Consider the following 19,000-nt stretch of genomic DNA (forward strand, 5'->3'; position numbering starts at 1 on the left):
ACAAGCTGTGGACAAGGGAGCAAATAAGAAATGTGACGTACCTATGTGTTTTCCATACATGTGGTAGAAGAAGCTGAAGCAGTAGGCAGGTGGGTTGGTGATACCGTAGGGGTTTTTAGGTGCTACGTTGAAGAACGGGCTTATGAGCCGCGCCTGCTCCCCTTCTTTCCTCGGCCTCGAAGTCTCAATGTACATGTAGAAACCTGGAAACACAGACATACATGAGCACAGGAGGTTGGTGGAAGCAGGATTTACACGTGAGTTCATCTTCACACATAAAGCAAAACCAAGAATTGAGATTCTATGGGATGGAACTTCCTTCACCTGAGGCTGGAACTATCATTTGGTGCAAAAATGTTACCTATGGTACAAATGAGCAAATATTACAAAATAAGCTGCAGATTGAACCAAAACTCCAATAAACTATTTAAACTGCCATTGAGCGTTTGTATGTCTTTGCCAACATAACCATGTTTTGTGAGGCCACTTTGACCTTTTACCTCTGACCAGCTAAACCCAATCTGTAGGACTAAGTGAACATTTTTACCAAATTTGAAGAAATTTCCTCAAGGCATTCTTGAGATATCATGTTCAAAAGAATGGGACAGACACAGAAGCGAAAAACAGAATGCCTCCACCCTGTGGCTATGGTTTGTGACGAGGCATAAAAACAAGTATTTAGGCTAATTGCCATATATATCCACTGCAAATACTTATATATGCAGTACAGTTATACATCTGATTATGCCATACGAAATCTTTAAGGACGCTGGACAGAGTCATTGTGCCTGTCTGGTTAACTACCCCAGCTAAAAAATGAGAAAGCTTTTGCCTGGCAGTGTTCATCACATTACATGTAATTTAGCTGGCGCTTTTTTGTCCAAAGCGACTTACATTTTTAGTACACTCAACATTTATGAGGGGCCATTTAGGGGTTCAGTATCTTACCAAAGACACTTAGGCATGCATATGGGAAAGAGTGGGATTCGAACCAGCAACCCTCTTGTTGCAGAACACCCGCTCGATTCCCTAGGCCATGTTCACAATCCAATAACTACAGTACACCAACAACTGTTTGCCGCTGTAAACACTGGGGAGAAGCATCCGTGGTCATGCTCAGCTGCTTTCTCAGCCAGTCTGTGATAGCATGATGGAAATGAAACCTTCCATATCAGAGATAAGGAGCGTGGCTTTCTATGACGGACAGTTCCCTTTTTACTAATAGCAATAACCAGGGGGCACATCGGGCCGATAACAACGGGGTTACATTCATGCTCCCCCGGTCTGACAGGCCTGAAACGCGGCGACGATGGCGGCGAGTCAAACAGTCTGATTGTAGCAGAGCCACAGAATCTGAAGCCAATCTCGTCCCTGCCACAGGCACAGGGAAGGTAGCTAGTGAGCGGCTCCACGCCCCTCCAGCCAAAATCAAATGGAATATCTCCCTCATGTTGAATCTCATATCAGATAATTATACCCAAAGAGGAATGGGGCCGGTAATGAAATGCTGGACATTTTGAAACCATTAGGTGATTAAAGCCAATGCATTATTTACTGCTTCAGCTGCTGCTGGTGCCACCGCACCATAACAGACACGCACATTCCACCACAGATATAACTTCTATCATCAGGGCTTCACATGACTTCAGTTTTGTTAATTGGCTATTTAAATTCTTAAATATCTGCACATCTAAGTAAAAGATTAAAAAGTAAATATTGTGCAAATTTGATTAGCCTGAAAATCAAAGCTCACGGCTGCTCATTGATTTGTTTTAATTCATCTAGTTTAAATTCTCTGCAATTCAGTAGACCACCTGAATCTTTCCATCTTATTGCAATATTTCTAAAAACAAAACCATTAGTGTCAAGTTTGCAAATACAGGTATGACATAATCAACATGGAATGCTGCTAATTTTATATCTGGCCAAATCTTTTAGCAATTACATTATAATCATACTGCTGTGCCTGTGAACTGTGGGGGTTCCAGTATTCATTCATAGATTGTATATGAAACAGTGTGTAGTCTGTGTGTGTGTGTGGTGAGTAGCAGCACACTGCACACAGCACAATGCACATATAGTGTGCTGTACATTTAAATGTGTGCATTCTACCAACTTACTCCCAGTCCAGTGAGCAGGTGCAGTGTTTGCATAGCCACACGAACATAATTGATTACACTTAAACCAACTGTTTCATTTCCTATTGGTGCATCGGCCATATAGAGATACATTCGCAGCTGAGGCCAACTTTCTCACTGACAATGACTATTGACGATGTTGGTGATTTGTATCTAATTTGTTATTTTATGCATCTGTAGCCAATATTACATATCTGTTGTGAATTTTTTTCTCTATGCGTATGATACATATTCACGGTTTAAATAGTTTACATAGATATTCCAGCTCAATTTGACAAATAATTGGACTTTTATTAACACAATGTGCTCATCCCCATACCACACAAGTGCCAAAGCTAAATGAAGGTTTTGATCAACAAGGGAAATTATTGGTAACTCTGTGATTTGTTTGAAAACATCAGACGGGATTGCAGGCCACTTACTTATAGCACTTTGGCTTTCTTGAACAAAAAGTACTTTCTTGAATCTTGTTGTTCCGGGGTTTTACCCTCATGGTTGAATGCACTTATTGTAAGTCGCTTTGGATAAAAGCGTCAGCTAAATGAGGTTTAATGTAAGAGTCTAAATGTGCACTTGATAGCTAAATATATGATCTGAACACTGAACAGGGCAGTGGCAGTAATACATGTTGTAAAGTAGTAAGCTAATGATAAGCTCTTTAGCCCTGGAAGTGGACCTTTTTAAACTACAGCCACACTGTAACTGCACAATTACTGATCAGCGGAGATGTTCAATAAATGGTCACTTATACCTCTTTTACAACAAAAGTCAATTGACTCCTTTCCCATGGCAGTAGAGAAAATTTCAGTTTTCTTCCTCTGGTCATGCTCAACGTCACAGCCGCACCGACGACTGAGTTGCTCTCTCACCTTGCCGTCTTTCCAAATTAGCGCTTTCACTCGTATATGTCACATTCCCATCTGCATGCCGAAGTGTCCTTGGCAAGATACTGAACCCCTAAATGGCCCCTCATGAATGTTGAGTGTACTAATTGTAAGTCGCTTTGGACAAAAGCGTCAGCTAAATGACATGTAATGTAATGTAATGATTAAAACACGTGCAGGTGGCAGAGTCATTTGACCGGCGAGTCAATAGAGAATCCATTCCCATTGCAGGCATAAAGCCAGATGTGAGTGCAGGCTTTAATAGTAAAAGGAATACTCACCCTGCTTGGAATCACTGCGATCACCACTAGGCCCGGTATTGGGTGTGTACTTGGTGTCACGGGTGGCAGCGCTGTGCCGTGTCCAATCGAAATCGTCGTTCTTGTCCTGGGTGAACATGCAGATGGGCTCCTCCTCAAAGCTGCAGTGGAACTCTCCTGGTGAGCGACAGAGAAGAACTGGGCTCTTACATTCACATCGCTACAAATAGAGGTTACACACTTGGCTAGAGGCTACATTATAGTATGTGAGCACCTACTGTAAATTTATGAGCTTTTACTTGTGTGTGCGTGTGCGCGCGTGTGTACGTGTGTCACAGGGGGATATGCAACAGCCTAGACCTAATTACGCCACACGATGTGGAGAACAGAATTTCTAAATTAAGATTTGACCTCTTGGTGACTGTGGAGACGTCACAGAGCGTGCTCGAGTTTTCCCTGACGACGGCAGGCAGTTGGGTTCAGTTCAGAGAGGAAGTCTCTGCATCCTGGAAACACACTCTACTGCAGTATGTGATTTTCAAAACTGGTTATTAGAGTTGTACCATGTCCACTACTGATGGATGGAATTCAATATACTCACACTTACTACCTACGTAAACTACATAACACTAAATACAAATCTCACATAAAGGAGGTCTGTTAAAAGGTATAAATGTTTTTCTAGATTGTATTTGACATTGTAGAAATAGTAGTAAACCGTTTTCAGACATGAACTCCAGAGAATGTCTGCAATTCTCTGGACACCCCTCACGAAAAAGAGTAATTGTTACTCCAGCATGAGGTGATGATGGGTCACATGTGGGGGGATGTCTAACAGTGAATACACTAATGAAGAGTTGGAAATAGCATGTGTGGGAAACCAGCCCACTCACTTTAATTAAGGGGTAGAGGGAGGATCAACAGTGTCAAAACTTCTATTTAATTCATGTAACAATCAAAGAAAAAACATCTTAAAAGAGGACATGGTGCTGCTGAGCAGTGTCCTCAAAGAGATAGTAAACAAAAATGAGGATTTAGATTCAGGATGCAGGGGTGTGCTCTGATAAATATTCATTGATTTATTAAAACGTGGCTGGGAGCAGTTTGGAGTTGTGACCTTGAGAGGAGCAGCTTCTACTCAGGTAATGGAGGTAACGTAGACGGAGTTTAAGAGTGGGTGGATGGGCCGAGGGACGGGAGAGGGCAGCCGTGCTGCGAGGCAGGGAGAGGAAGACAAAGAGATGGAAAGTGAGAGCAAGAGGGAGAGAGGAGGTGGTGATGGAGAGTGAGGGAAGGGGCTGGGTTGCAGATACTCTTGACTCTTCCCCTATAGGCACGCAGATTTAAATGGAGGTCTAGCTCCAGGCGCTAGACACCGACGGCCCCATTCCACTGTGAGCTAAACTAAATGTTTTCGCCTCGTGAACACGGGATGATTCGGAGGATAGACCGAGGAAGGAGGGAGGGAGGAGATGTGCAGGTAAGATCGTTTCCTTCAGGGATTTGGATAATGATGTTGGTGATTAGGATGTTTGTTATGATTTTGGCAAATGTTTGTGCGAACACGCAACAAAATACATATCTATATAAATAAATAAAGCACAATACACAACAGCACACTGCTGCACAGCAAAAAGTGATTAAGTTGGATTCTCAAGGTGTGAATTTATAAAGTTTCGAAAATGAAGTGCATTCATAATGGGGCTAAACATTAGCACAGTGCGTGCAAATGTACTCAGGCACAAACACCACGTATCTCATGCAAATGAAGTGTCCAAGAGTCTGCAAGGCGTTCTGCAGAGATTTAAAGCTCTCAACATGTCAGATAGCCTAATTCAGGTTTACTGTGACTTCTTAAAGGGGAAGTATTATATTTCATACATTATTTAGCTCCACTCTTCCAGTGCAGCGTGACATGTTGAGAGCCAGATCTCTACGGGACGTATGGGTACTTTGGGTTTTCCCACTGTTCTCACAGACGGTGCCACGACAGAAGGAGCTCGGTCTGCGATGCGCGTTACTTACTCAGATGAGGGTTGACGGGAGCTGTGAAAAGAGAAAAGGCCAGGAACAGTCATTAGTACAGAATACATTATTTGCGCAGCTGTTAAAAATGTAAAGCACTCAAACTGTCACATTAAAGGAAAGGCACACTTTGTCTCTTTTGTGCACTGTACAGGTTTCGACACAAGCATTAAGCTGCCGGTAACGTGTCCTCCTCCTGTCAGCGACTGGTTGCCGTGGGGCTAAAGAAAAGTCCACGTGTATAAAACTTTTCACCATCCTATAAACAAAATGAAAGAGGCCCATGGGAGGCACAGGAATATTGTCCTGTGATATTAAAACACTGCAAGCATATTCGAGTGTGTACGCTCCATCTTTTTTAAGCTCTATTGCTTTCACTGATTGCAAACCAACGGCCGACGTGAATGAAACAGGAAGCATTCGCCTGACAAACACGATGTAGGGATTATTTAGGCGAGAGAAAGAGAGATGTCTGGATTTGAAGAGGAAAACGGTGACAGCAATCCTTCTCATCCTGATATTAAATGTAAAAGACAGAGGGATTAGGATGACCAGCCTGACCACATTAATACGATTATAGCACAACTGCTTATCATCGCCGCCATTTACCAGCACTCTTGATGTTCTTGTCCAAGGTGACTTCCACTTAGACCACTAAGCCTCTTTCATACTTCCATTTAGAAGCCACTAAATCATAAAAATGTGTAATAATCACAAGTGTGTCTGCTAATCACTTTCCTGTAAGATCCATGATTCGTCCTATGTGTGCTATGGACAGGCAGATGAGGCGTCTCTTTGCATTCTGCCCACCGAACCATGGCTCAACGCTTCCCTTATTGATAATTTAAGAGGCTACTGCCGCGGAAAACACACAAAGGTCAAGGGTATCACACAGAGTTGCAACCAGCCAGTTAGTCAGCGCCTCACTTTTTGCAGAGTAAATACCATTTAACCTGCCAAGAAGATTCATGGGTATTTTCATGATCGATTGCTGACCGGCTGAATAGATGCGATACATCAGCCTTTACTACAAAACTATGTTGCTTTGTGATTTATGAAACCCCGCTGTTCATGGGGGGAATTGATTTTAATCCAACAAATTAAAGTGAGTAATAACAAATCATTCGGACAAAGCAAAACGTGAACTGAAAAGCGTGGAAGTACTGCAGGGCAGCTGGAATTGTTCTTAAACTGAAACTAAGGTTGTGGTTTCATTGTATTGCTGTGGGCCTCATGGAAATGCATGTCCACTCGTTCACTCCCAGTGATGAGAAACGAAAAGATAAACACAATTTAACGCACCGGGGGGAGCAGGGGGGAGAACAAACCGTTGCATTTCCAATTGAATCGTGTAAAACATTCAGTGAACTGCGACGCCGCAGCTGAATCCTCGCTGTGAGAGGAAGGCACCCGTGTGGAAAGAACAGCCTGTGCAGCCTCATTGCATTACAAACTTTAATTATCTGTTATGTTGGTGATTGTGAAAATACCTGCATCCCAACAGTCACTGCTTCCCAGTGAATCTACACTGGGCTGCACACTGCTGAAACAAAAGAGTCTGCAGAGAGAGGCAGGAAATCATCCGGGCTGTTGCAGAGAAAATGTTTCAGATGACAACTCGCAGCCTCAGGCCTGTGAAGCGGATGCTGAGTTTCCCGAAAAAACTATTCTCTCAGGCATCCCCCCCCCCGCCCCTCTACCTCGCATTTTCGGCGACTCGCCTCTCCACCTCCTCCCCCAATCCTGCACCCCCCTCCTCCTCTCTCCCCTTCTTCTTTCTTTAAAGACTTTGGTTTAGAAATATGTTTTGTTGTCAGTTTGTTACCTGCAGCTTGCCTCGACTGAATCACTGTGCCTCAGTCCAGATGAACGTGTCTCCTCTAGCAGTGTCTCTACCCCCCACTGAAGAAATCACGCTGAGCACAGAGCAGGGCCCAGAGGATACTTGACTACTGCTGTGCACGCACACTCTTTCTCTATCGCAGACATATACGCACAAACAGGAAATTTAACTTCCAATTTGGATGACTGTACTGGGTAGAGGAAAACAAACAAGGAATGAAATAACTTGAGACTGAGGTCTGCTGTTGACTCAACCATTTTGTATGTTTTCAGATATTTTCCAGCCTCGTCTCGTAGCCCCTGAAATCACGAGTGGAACTCGAATGCTCTCCTTAAAATTCAGTGTTGTTCAAGGATAGATGAGAAGCCCTCCAGCAAAGGCTTTAAAAACTTCTTAATACTGCAGTTCTCTGTTTTACCCCAACAGTTCAAAAATCCTTAAAATAAGGATCAAGGATGAATTAAGACAAACAGCCCCAGCAATTATAGAGTGAAGCGTGCTCCTCTGTTGCACCAGGTCATGTTCTCAAGCCGCGCATTAGGTGCAAGTCTGTCCGACTCCTGGTTTCTACTTTTTCCAGCTGACAGGACTAAACAAACTGCCAGTTGATGCATGTGTGCTTTCCATCCAAATTATCTTATTTTGATTGAAACAGTGAGCTCAGTGACCGTCAAAGGACAGTGGTCCGTGGAGGCCGCTCCGGATACAAACACTGACTTCATCTTGGCAGGGTTCCCTGCCCCACTGGCCTGCGGCTGTATTACAAAGCAGCAGACGATTCCTCGGCTGAAGCCAAGTGTCCTCATACACAACAGCAGCTCGCCTTCTTCTTCCTGTTTTTTTTTAATACTTAACCAACCTCATAAAATCACACCCTCAGATATCCCCATCCATCATATTAGGGGTGTCTAGGTGGGGGCCTTGACGCCCAGAGAAAGCCCTGTGATGGCTGCACAGCTCCCACCATCAGTTGGAATAATAAGAACGTGGGCAAATGTAAATCAGCATTCTTCCCCTCACGTCTCCCTGACAATAGCACAGGCTTCATCACACTATTGTGCCCTTCAATCGAATTTTTGTTCAGAGGCTGCTCTGCCCTGGTCCTGCAGTAACACACACACACACACAAACGCATGCACACATCCACGCACCAACGCACGCACACACAGACACACAGACAGACACACAGTCCTTGAACAGATATTTCTTATGGGTTATCCTGTTCTTACATCAGCAAGCCTGTGCCATCTTCAGCTGAATCCTTAATGGAGTTACACATGGATGGACTCTGCTGTGGTTTAGATGTTAGCATAGAAATGACCCCAAAAAAATTTGGCTAAAAAATCCCAGGGTGAGAAATGCTAATAAATAAAGAATTATTAATGCAATCATATGAAAAAATGGAAACCACGAAGGTCGGGCCATATTATATAACTCATGACAATACACGTATCTTCTCCCTGATGAAAATGTGTCATATCGTGATTTTAATGATACCGCAATGTGTTGATGTATTTATCTCATGATTATGTAGAGCAGAAATGAGAATGCCCCAAAGCCCAAAAAAGAATGTTGCTGCCAACTCTGTCACCGAAGACGGCAACAAACTTCTCTGGTGATGAAGTGGTTTGGGAATAAAAGGTCACAGACTGATATAATATGTAAGCAGTGTAAGATGGTGAAGAGGCAACTCAACAGACCTATCACCTCAAGAATCTGTTTGAGTGTGAGGAGATTCTGAGAGTACCGCTGGTCTGAGCAAGGTCTGATCACCCAGCAGGTTCAAACTCTAACCACACAGCATAACCACAGACTATACTTTAAAGCATGTATTTATACTGTATACTGTGTACTGTATACTGTATGCCTGGTCTACCGTGCAGGCATCTGTTCTTTGTTTTTTGTGCTATAGACAGCAGCTCTCTATCAGCTGTTAGAAGTTACTGCTCCTAAACTAGTTCTCCCAAACCCCATTTACCTGACAGACATGATAGCCCTAATCTTCTTCTTTTCCTCGCCACTAGAAAGTAAAAAAGATTATTTTCTTAATATCTCCCCTGAGTATGAACATACAAATATAATAAGATAGCTACATTTGATTTGATTGAAGTAAATATATGCTGGTGCAATTAAAATATTCTTTTATGTATTAATACTATCGTCACAAATATCCTTTTAGCAAAAATGTACTTCAATATCAGGGTATTTAAAAGGAAATGGTGGGCCACCCTCGGAAATTCTAAGTAGCATGTTTGAGGTATAAGTACTTCAAAAAATATAGACGTGATCAAATTTAAATCTTTTAAAAAAATGGTCGGATAATAACAACGTGACACCTTCGCTATAGCAGAGAGTAGAAAACACAAGGAGCTGAAGATGTATGTATTTAGATTAATGGATATAATATAATTAATGTGAGATTTAGTGGGATTTGGCTTCAAGACAGGTGTCTCAGATATGTCACTATGTGTTGCGTGAAAATGGAATATTAAGAAACAAGCAGTGGTTTACTGTGCCATGGTGACAGCAGACAGGAGGCTCCAACAATAAATACTCCTTGAGAGAAGGGGGGAGAGAGAGAGCGAGAGAGAGGAAGAGAGAGAGAGAGACGGATAGAGATAGAGAGAGAGAGGGAGAGAGATAGAGAGAGAGAGACGGATAGAGAGCGAGAGAGAGAGAGAGAGAGAGAGAGAGAGAGAGAGAGAGAAAGAGAAAGAGAAAGAGGCAGAGGTGTTCTGAGGAACGCCAAACAGATGCTGAGTTTGTCACTGCAGCAAAATTTGAAAGCGTCTTTGGGACTTGGTGACACAACCATCCTTTATCCCACAGCTGGGGACATTATAACTCTTTTGTGATTATTTTTTTTTTCTTCCTAGAAAAAGCTGCTACCATCGGCTTTATGTGCGTCGCAACAATCTTTCCATCCCTTGTGAAGAAAAACACGCTACATCTCAGCTTGTCACCGACCGTAGGACAATAGTGTTAACCCTAACAGCTCCCATACAAGATGGTAATCATATTCATTAAGTTTGACTGTTATTTCCATTCACACACAGCTTCATTTTCATAGTCATGGGATCAGGAGACTATGGCTGTGTCTCAATTCAGGGGCCGTCTCGTTCAGAGGCTGCGTTTGAAGACTGACTGTGTGACAGCGGCTGACAAGGCTGTACTGTTTCAAAAGCTCCTTCAAAGGACAAATGTGTCCTTCCATACCGGAGAAAGGATGCTCCAACCTATACGCTTCAGTGACAAACTGTTTTCTAAAGAGGTAATGCGACCGATTGAACAGCTTACAGGACACATATTTTTAAAAATCCAAGGGACGTCAAAACTATCCTGGCATGTCCACCTTCAGCTCGTTGCTAGGCAACCATAATATGGGTGGGACGAGCTGGTGATCACAGAGAGACTTAGTTGACCAGTTAGGTTCAACTTTTGAGAACTACCTGGTTCACAGAGCCTCCTGGATTGAGACCCATTTTATATGCTAAAGTAAAGGCAAGAAAGTAAACAAGCACACGCAGTCACATGGACAAAGACAGACAAATAAACTCCTCACCTGATCTGGATTTGTGTGTTTGATTCAAGATTTAAAGATTTGTGCCGTAAGGCATCGAAAAACATGAGTAACAAAAGCCAGTGTGCGATAAAGAATTAAAAGCTATAATTATATAAATAAGAGGTGGAAATGGGAATATGAAGAAAAAAAAGATGACAACTGGAATATATTTAGAATAATGACAAAATTGCAAAAGTTTATACTGCCGTCTGTGTGTAGGTGTATTGTGTATTTTGTCAGCAGGGCACAAAATAAAATCGTATGGTTGCAGTTTTCTGAGGAGGAAAACATGTTAAGACCAAACCTGTGACAAGCTCTTGTCCTTGTATTGAAAAACGTGTCAGCTGGGTTACTCCAAACCAAGCTGGGATTTATGGGATACCAACCTGTGATCACTGGTGCCTGTCTGCTGTCTGCACAGGTACGACTTTGGTTTGAGACACTCTGACAAGTAGCTGACATACAGTACATACTAAATGTATACAGTATATAAAAATCATCCCAGTTCCCCTTTTTTTTACTGTTTCCTGTGCCATTGTATTGAGAAATGTTTATTTTGCTTGTCTGCATGCTGTTTGTCACGTTTCCATCATGAAATTACTTAACTCCTACTTCGGGACACTTTCACACCTTCTGTATCACTTCTGAGTTTTTGTTTAGTCCAGATAAAAATAACAGGTGTGAATGGCGTCTTGGACCAACGGAACAAAATGTAGGTTGTCAGTCCAGTTTACACTGAATCATGGTTTGGTACGTTTACAGGAAGTTTAGACAGCATAAAAAAAAAACAGAAAAAGAAAGAATGCTTGCAGAATTGCTTGGACTTTCACCTCAAACGATACAACAGCTAAATGATGAGGATGTTGGTTTTGCTGGTAGTAAAACCATAATGATGATAATGAAATTAACAAAGTGAAGCTGTCTATTCATTTCCTCCTTGGATTCACTCAAACAGCAGCTCCTTTCCCTGAAAAATATATTATATACCCAAAGGAAGGATGAGACAAAAACATATTGATGAATTATTTCAATTCATCAACTAGGGAAACCATAAAGCCATCAAGTACACAACTTGAGTACAAACACCCCACAGGTCCCTGTTCCACAGAGAACGTGAAGTGATGCCTGACTGTTTCATACAAATCCGTCTTCTGGGACAGAGTGGATTGGGCTCAGACCCACATTAGCCTGCTGCAGTGACACTGTGCTGTGCGTGGGAGAACAGAGCAGCCCTGGAGTGATAATTAGTCCAGTCTCTTGTCGGGCAGGAGATTCGCACATCAGCGCTGGCTCCCTTCTTTCCTCTTTTTTTTTATTTCATCTGTATTCCCGTTTTCTTCTCAGTCCCAACTTGGCTGCTTCCATCTCTCAGTCTGTGCCTCTCTGACTTAATTAAGCCAAATTCTCTTCACCTCACTTTGATTGGATCCAATTCGATTCAATTCGGCTGCTCTGTCACAGGCCACACAGTATCACAAACTGTTATCAAACAAAGAAGAATAGGAGAGAAACGTCACGTGTACGTTTCTCTTCCTCTCTTTCCCAATTCTCTTTTCACTACTCATGATGAGCTGCAGTGAAACTGAATTATTCACAACTGCAGTAGCAGCAGCGGCACCAGCAGCAGAAGCAGCAGCACTCAGGACGAGCTCAGCAGTCAGTGATAGACAGAAAACAGTCAGCTGGTTAGTTTCTCAAAATGCACATCTCAAGTACCTGTGCATCTGTTCACTGGCACTGCTGGGCCGAGTGAGGAGAGGGCTGTAGCTTGTGTGTTTCTGTCGGTATCATCCCTCAAGCAGATGATTCTACCTCCATCTTCTAGTGATTTCTGACCATTTCACTGCTTTTTCACTCTTTGTAGAAATACAGTGTATCAAGAAGTTTTCTCATTGGTGTGACCAGTACTGGTGTGGCATACTTGGGGCCCAATCTTCCAACTAATTCAACCAATGTCCTTCTGCCTGCATACGTGACCCGTTTAAGCTTCACACTCGGCATGCAGTAATTTTTAATAGTCCCAGGAAGTGCATTGCCCAGATGGTGGGCTGTGGACATGCAAACACGTGGCCACTGTTACAGACTACACTTTGTTACTGTCAAAAAACGACCATATTTATTTTGAAATTGCAAACTTGGTTTCTGAAGGTGTGCTGGTTGCTTAACAAACCTCTTACATAGCCAGCATGCAATATATGAAAAAAATAACGACCCTGAAGTGTGACAGTATATTGTACAACTGTTTGAGGTGGACTCACTATTGACAAAGAACAAATTCTGGAGTAGCTCCAGAGCTTTAACACGGGACAAGAGAAATGCTCATTCCAAACAGGCAGGTTTAGAACAGGCACTTCACTAGTAATTTTTAATTATATTTAAATGATTAAAACACATATCCAGTTAGGGTAAACATTGTAGTTATCGTTCAATCTGTCCACCGGTTTTAGAATCACATGATGTGGCGTTCCATTTTTGTTAGACGGGCAATATGGAGCTTGACAAGGGCAAAGATATTAGTAATATAAAGTTCAAAACCCCCCAAATATTTTCGAGAAAATTTGGTGATATGACAAATATCCCAGGACACAACATCCTTGTGGGTGAAAGTGAATCAAGTACATGATGACTCATCTTTGACCAGGTCGGTTTGGTCTTGTGACCCAAACTGTATGTTTGAGTCAGGATGATATCTCAACCAAGTCAATCTTTGCCCCGGTCCAGGAGAGACCTGACTCCGGCAATAAAGGTGACGAAGAAGAGACGGTTAGTCAGTTGATCAGAATTAATTTAGCTCAAACTGGCAAGGAGGCAGACGGAGCTGATGTTAAGCTATCTTCTGATGAGTGGGCGTGTGATTTAAATTATTGTAATGACTTCACTTTTTTACCAGACCTGTCTCATCCATTATACACCATCACCGTGATCATCATGATGATTGCTTAGTGAACTTTTGACATCCATCAGTGTGTCGATGAACATGAACTTGTGCTGGAGTTACTTTCGGAGTTCACTGAAGGATAACATTAACATCTGGAGCTGTGATTCCTCCACCTGTGCAGCCACATGTGTGAGCACACTGAGGTGAACGCTGCTCAGCCTGTCTCTAACACCGCTTTTCTCTCTGTTTTCCAATCTGCAGGATGAGACACAGTAAAGAGTCAGACCAGCACGTAGCACTCACCGCTGTAGGTGATGATACGGATGGTGGAATCGCCCTCTCCGAACCGTGTGATGGGGCAGAGGCGCACTTCAAAGGACTCAGGCTTTATCAGCTCAGTCAGGTTGTGCGTCATGAGCTCCCCTTTGTTGATTGCTCCATCCACAGGGATCTCATGTTCCCACCAGCGCTGCAACCCCATCTGGATGGAGAAGGGAACCGAAAGACATTTGAATCATTAGTAACGTCATTAGCCACTCAGAACTTTGCTGTCCTGATGTACAAACAAATAAGTATTTTATACACAACTGCGCTAAAAAAATGGAACCATACCCTCTTGATTTGGTTTTGTGTTCATCATTTTAAATCCTAACTGAGTGAGCTTGACAATCATTGTCCTTAATCTCAGTATTTTTCTGCCACACCCTGTGTTAGAAGCCCCTGGACGAGATCTTTGTTGTAATAGCTAATTTGAATACTCTTTACACTTAAATACTGTTCTCTAAACCCACGTTATTAAAGATTCTGATGGCCTTGAACTCCCAAGGGAAGATAAAGTCACATGGAAACTGTGAGGTACTTCATAATTTTGATAAAAATAGACTCTGAGCATCTGAAGGAAGATGGAGAAGCTCATGTCCACCAGACTAATGCCATGGCCTTTGCTAGTTTCGGTGTAGATACAAGTTTCATCTTTTAATGTAGCACCCACATTGATTAAACAGGTGTGCCCTTTAGAACACGTTGAGATGTGGACATTGTGGGTACATTGTAATACTGAGGCAGCAGAAAATCTATTTCACTATTCTTTTAGTGGTGCATTATTTATCGTCCGATTACACACCCAAAGAGTTTCCTCTGCAACAACCTTTACAACAATAATCCACAGAGGTGCAAGCACGTCTGCCTTTAACTGGAAATGGGAGATCGCAGTCTGATTGGTTTATGGCATGTCTCGTCGAAATCACATCGACGATTTGTGAAGAGACAAGGTAAAACCCTTTTGAACCACATGCCTGGTGCAGACCGTTGCACTAGCAGAAGTGAAGGTGGACACGTCCTGAATGCAGTGGCGCCATGTGCTTGGATCCTTGAAATAGACCCCCTGCCTTTAGCAGACGACTGTTACAGTGACACGTCCAGGTTCATCAGCTTTTACAAAACCACAAGACATCATTTAGTTAGCAGCTCGAGGGTCTTCTCCTTGAGCTAGCTCCTGCTGACGACTCTGATACTCCTCCAACCACCCACTGACAGTCAGCCTTTAACTTTGGTTTTAGAGGGCGACTGCAACCTTGAAACTAATAAAGGGACAATCTCGTGACACAATACAAACATGGTTATCTGTTGCGGCAGATTGTGTGCTGCTCTCTCCACTGATCTTGTACCTTGAATCATCACATTAAAAGAGCTTGAGCAGATCGTGTGACCACAACAAATACGTATTCCTCTCGCCATCGGTGCAGGATGTTCCCTCTCATCCGACAATTAACCTTGTCTATAGGTGTTTGTATGATCCGCTGACATTAAATGCTGCACAACAAAAACATTCCTTCTCTCTAAGCTGTTGACAGCTAACTGCTCATTAGCCACATTTACTTTCAAAGCCGCTCGCAGCCACAACATTCAAAGGCTGTTATTAGCATGCGGCAGAGATATTCCTATATGTGCACGGAGAGATAAATCCTTGTTTTCTTTCTCATTCAAGACATGCCTCAGTCTGCATTTTGTAAGTACAGCAAGGACAACACATTTGTGCACTGTACATTGTCGCATTCTATTCACACTTTTCTGTTAATCGTCTTCCACAAGGCTTCTCCCCATGCCTTCGTTCAAGGAACTTAAACCGACAGGAATTGTTATACCTCATCTCTGAACACTGCAGAGCACACAGGTGTACTTGTCTTTGATTGAGTAAGCTCAGGTATCACACAAGAAATGATTAGCTCCTGCTCCTCGTGTCTTGTGATACAATGCAGCCCCGCCGACATTCAAAGCAACAAAACGAGGGCTTGCTGCTGTGTTCGCTGCGGGCAAAGCGGTGAGAAGTCGGGTACAGCTTATCCTTGAGAATCAGTTTAAGGGGAAGAGCTGCACAAAGAAAAGTTACAGCTTCTGCATCACAATTAGTGACTATACATGCCCTTCTCAGCCAAAGGGAAAAGAGGAAGTCGGTTACGAGCGGAGCGACGGGGAGAGTGTGAATGAAGGTGTGATAGCGGTGAAGCAGTTTGTGTGACAACAATACCAATTAAGTAATTACTTAGAGTCTGGAGGAGCCACAATTACGGGGTGCAAGTTTTCATCACCGCTAGTTTGCAGGTAAATAGAGTATTTTGTCTGCCACTGGTATTTACAGATGCCTCACTTGTCCCGACCTATCCTTTGTAAATATTTGGTTTTCTCCACAAAAGGCTCTGCAATGTATGGACATAAATTGCACAGTAATTTATGTCCTTCTACATAGAGGAAGGCTGCTTCCTCTATGTGTGTGTATGTGTGTGTGTGTGGATCTCTCCTTGAACACTTAAACACGGAAGCATAATTTCCTTAAGGCTCCCATAAACCTTGTTAATGTAACCCCCCAGGTAGTGACTTTACTGATCAGCGGGCAGAACTTGGCTCAATTTGAGACAGAATCGATTGCATTTCCTCGGTAATCCTGGATGTTATCTTTTTTATTATTAGATTACGAAATCTGAATTTGGAGTGTCGAAATTAAGAATCTTGTATATGTACAAGTTTTAATTTCAGGAGTTGAATTCAGAGTAAAACAAGTCAAATACATAACTTCAATGTAAAAAAAAACAGTGGTACAAATTCAGAGGCTTTTAAATTTTAAATTCCACTCACAGATTTGTTTCAACCTGTTTTCTTAGTATTTTTCCCAGAATAAAACAATATAATTCAGAGAATCTATTTTTTCAGATGTCGGAACAAATACAAATCTTGATTTTGTGATGTTGCATCTCAGCCTAATTGTTCTTTGGCCAAACTCAATCTCACATTAGACAGTATGCTCATGTTTTCTCATTAGATCCCAATCTGCAGCACCATACAATCTCCCTTAGGACATATTTACTGTGCATAGCATTAGCTAATGTCACATTTGCATTGTTTGATCAATATCAATGGTTCATGTATTCAGATTCAGATCGCAGGGTTAGTTGCAGCATATCTTCCCACAAAGTGCTTTGCCTTTTCATCGTTTAAACCTCTTCATGAGCATTTCCTTTAAATGATGAAGTATCTGTAAATGGAGTCTTTGTTATCAGTTCAGATTATATAAACCGTAGCAGTTCAAATGGTTCATTAAGTTGAAAGTCTGTGAGACGGAATTCTGAACAAATATTTGCCGGTGGCCCAGTTAGACTCTGATGAAACATGCACTCTTTGGGTTTGTGTTGGCACTTAACATTTTTCTGTTGCCTCATGAAATTAATGAAATGTTTCTACTGCTTTAGTGTAATATAATTCACTGTGCAGGCGTCAGGAAAAAAACGTATTATTTTATTTGAAATGGATTTGATTCCAGATTGTGATGGGAGCACCCTGACAATTTACTTCAGGAGGAACCTTGGAGGATTTTATCCCACCTCATTACTGTTCATGATTCCCACTTCACATTGGTTTATTTGGTAATGTTCAGGTGGTTATCTGATACCGTTTTCTCAAAAAGCTTTTAAATATGTTGTTCAGGGTGATGAAAGATAAAAAAAAAATTAATTGAGGACTGGTTTGTGTTATTGTGTGTGTGTTTTTTGCCTTCCGGCAGATGGAGGCCTTAAATGCTACTTTTGGCAATTGCGCCTCAAACTCCAAACTCCAAATGGAAGCAAAGGGTTCAATCTCTTCTTCCACATCAAATATGAATTGCTGGTTACACAAACAGCATAACTCAAAGTTGAAATGTTGATTGAGGAACACATTTAACTTTCAGACATTTGGAATCATACACATTCTGTGAGTAGTGCGGTATGGAGTTTACACCTTTGTTTTGATTCCCATTAATATTCACTGAATCCCGGTGCCTGTGCTCAATTAGAGTTCCTGTTTACATCCTATTACCTTTCATTCTCCACATTATCCCCAAAGAGGCCGATTGCCATATTGATATAAAGTGCGGCAGCAGTTCATGGGTTTTTTATGCAATCTTCAACGGGATTGATCAAAGCGATAACTGGATCCAAAAGAAACACAGGAATAATCAAAGTGTAACGTTATACGAGCGCTGATCTACTGTAGATTGCCTGCATGTAATTAGTATGGCTCCTATTGATCTGCCCGCGCTCCCTGACTTGACAGATCAATTGAAATAAAAGAAGAAAGAAGAGGGGGAGCAGGAGGGGAAGATGGAAGAGGAGGAAGCGGCCGCTCCAAGATGGCAGGATGCGAGTTGAAGAAGTTATTTGGCAGGGATGGGAGACAGCCAATCAAGCTTGCGGACAGCGGAGAAGATTTTGAAGTAGCAGGCTACAGTCTCAAAACAAGAGCAGATGTCACACCTTTCCATTGCATCCTTGACAGGTGCAGTGATTTGTGTTTTGTGATTCTCGTCTGTGCTTGCCTTTCAGCTACACCTTCTTTCCCATTTCCCCCTCGGGTCGACTGTCTGTCATGAGGGCACTGGACGATAACGCGGAGCAATCCACTACAGAGGCATAAGGTCTAGCAGCTCTGGGTATTAATTCAAAAGTAGCGAGAGAAAATGATAATAATTCTCAGGGAACGGCAGGGGAGTTGCCACTGAATCTATAAATAGATCGAAGTGGTGTAGTCCATGAGCTGGAGCTTGTGTTACTGCACCACTCTTTCACAGTCAGTGTGGGGGTATCTCTGCATTTACTTATTTACAAAAGGAGCATCTCCTCCCACTCATCTCGCTCCTCTCCTCTCTCATTTCCGCTCGCTTGCCGGCCTCGCCTCTTCTGCTGCTCTCCCACCAAAAGACATTACAAAAAAAACAACATTATCTGTCTAAATCAATACTAAACGCTGAGACTCAATCAGTCAGAGGGTGTACTGTATAGAAAGTGGTGCCAAAAAGTCAGAATTTTTGCTACAGCTAAAACTCTCTTTCATCTGAGACAATGGGAGATTGCTTGTTATGCCTGGGAGGAAGGAAATAATG

The 19,000-nt window shown here is 42.4% G+C and overlaps 1 protein-coding gene across 1 annotated transcript in view; it reads right to left on the bottom strand.

Moving 5' to 3' along the window:
* Positions 1-19,000, bottom strand: part of LOC133973915 (MAM domain-containing glycosylphosphatidylinositol anchor protein 2-like) — a 78,553-nt gene that overhangs the window by 11,218 nt on the left and 48,335 nt on the right. Inside the window, exons 8-11 of the mRNA XM_062411990.1 lie at positions 13,894-14,071; positions 5,308-5,328; positions 3,304-3,459; positions 42-203 (exon numbers count right to left, since the gene is read on the bottom strand). Coding sequence (XP_062267974.1) covers positions 42-203; positions 3,304-3,459; positions 5,308-5,328; positions 13,894-14,071 — 517 coding nt within the window. The remainder of the gene's footprint in view (positions 1-41; positions 204-3,303; positions 3,460-5,307; positions 5,329-13,893; positions 14,072-19,000) is intronic.

The sequence above is a fragment of the Platichthys flesus genome, chromosome 18 (genome assembly GCF_949316205.1).
Source record: "Platichthys flesus chromosome 18, fPlaFle2.1, whole genome shotgun sequence".
Taxonomy (NCBI): Eukaryota; Metazoa; Chordata; class Actinopteri; order Pleuronectiformes; family Pleuronectidae; genus Platichthys; species Platichthys flesus.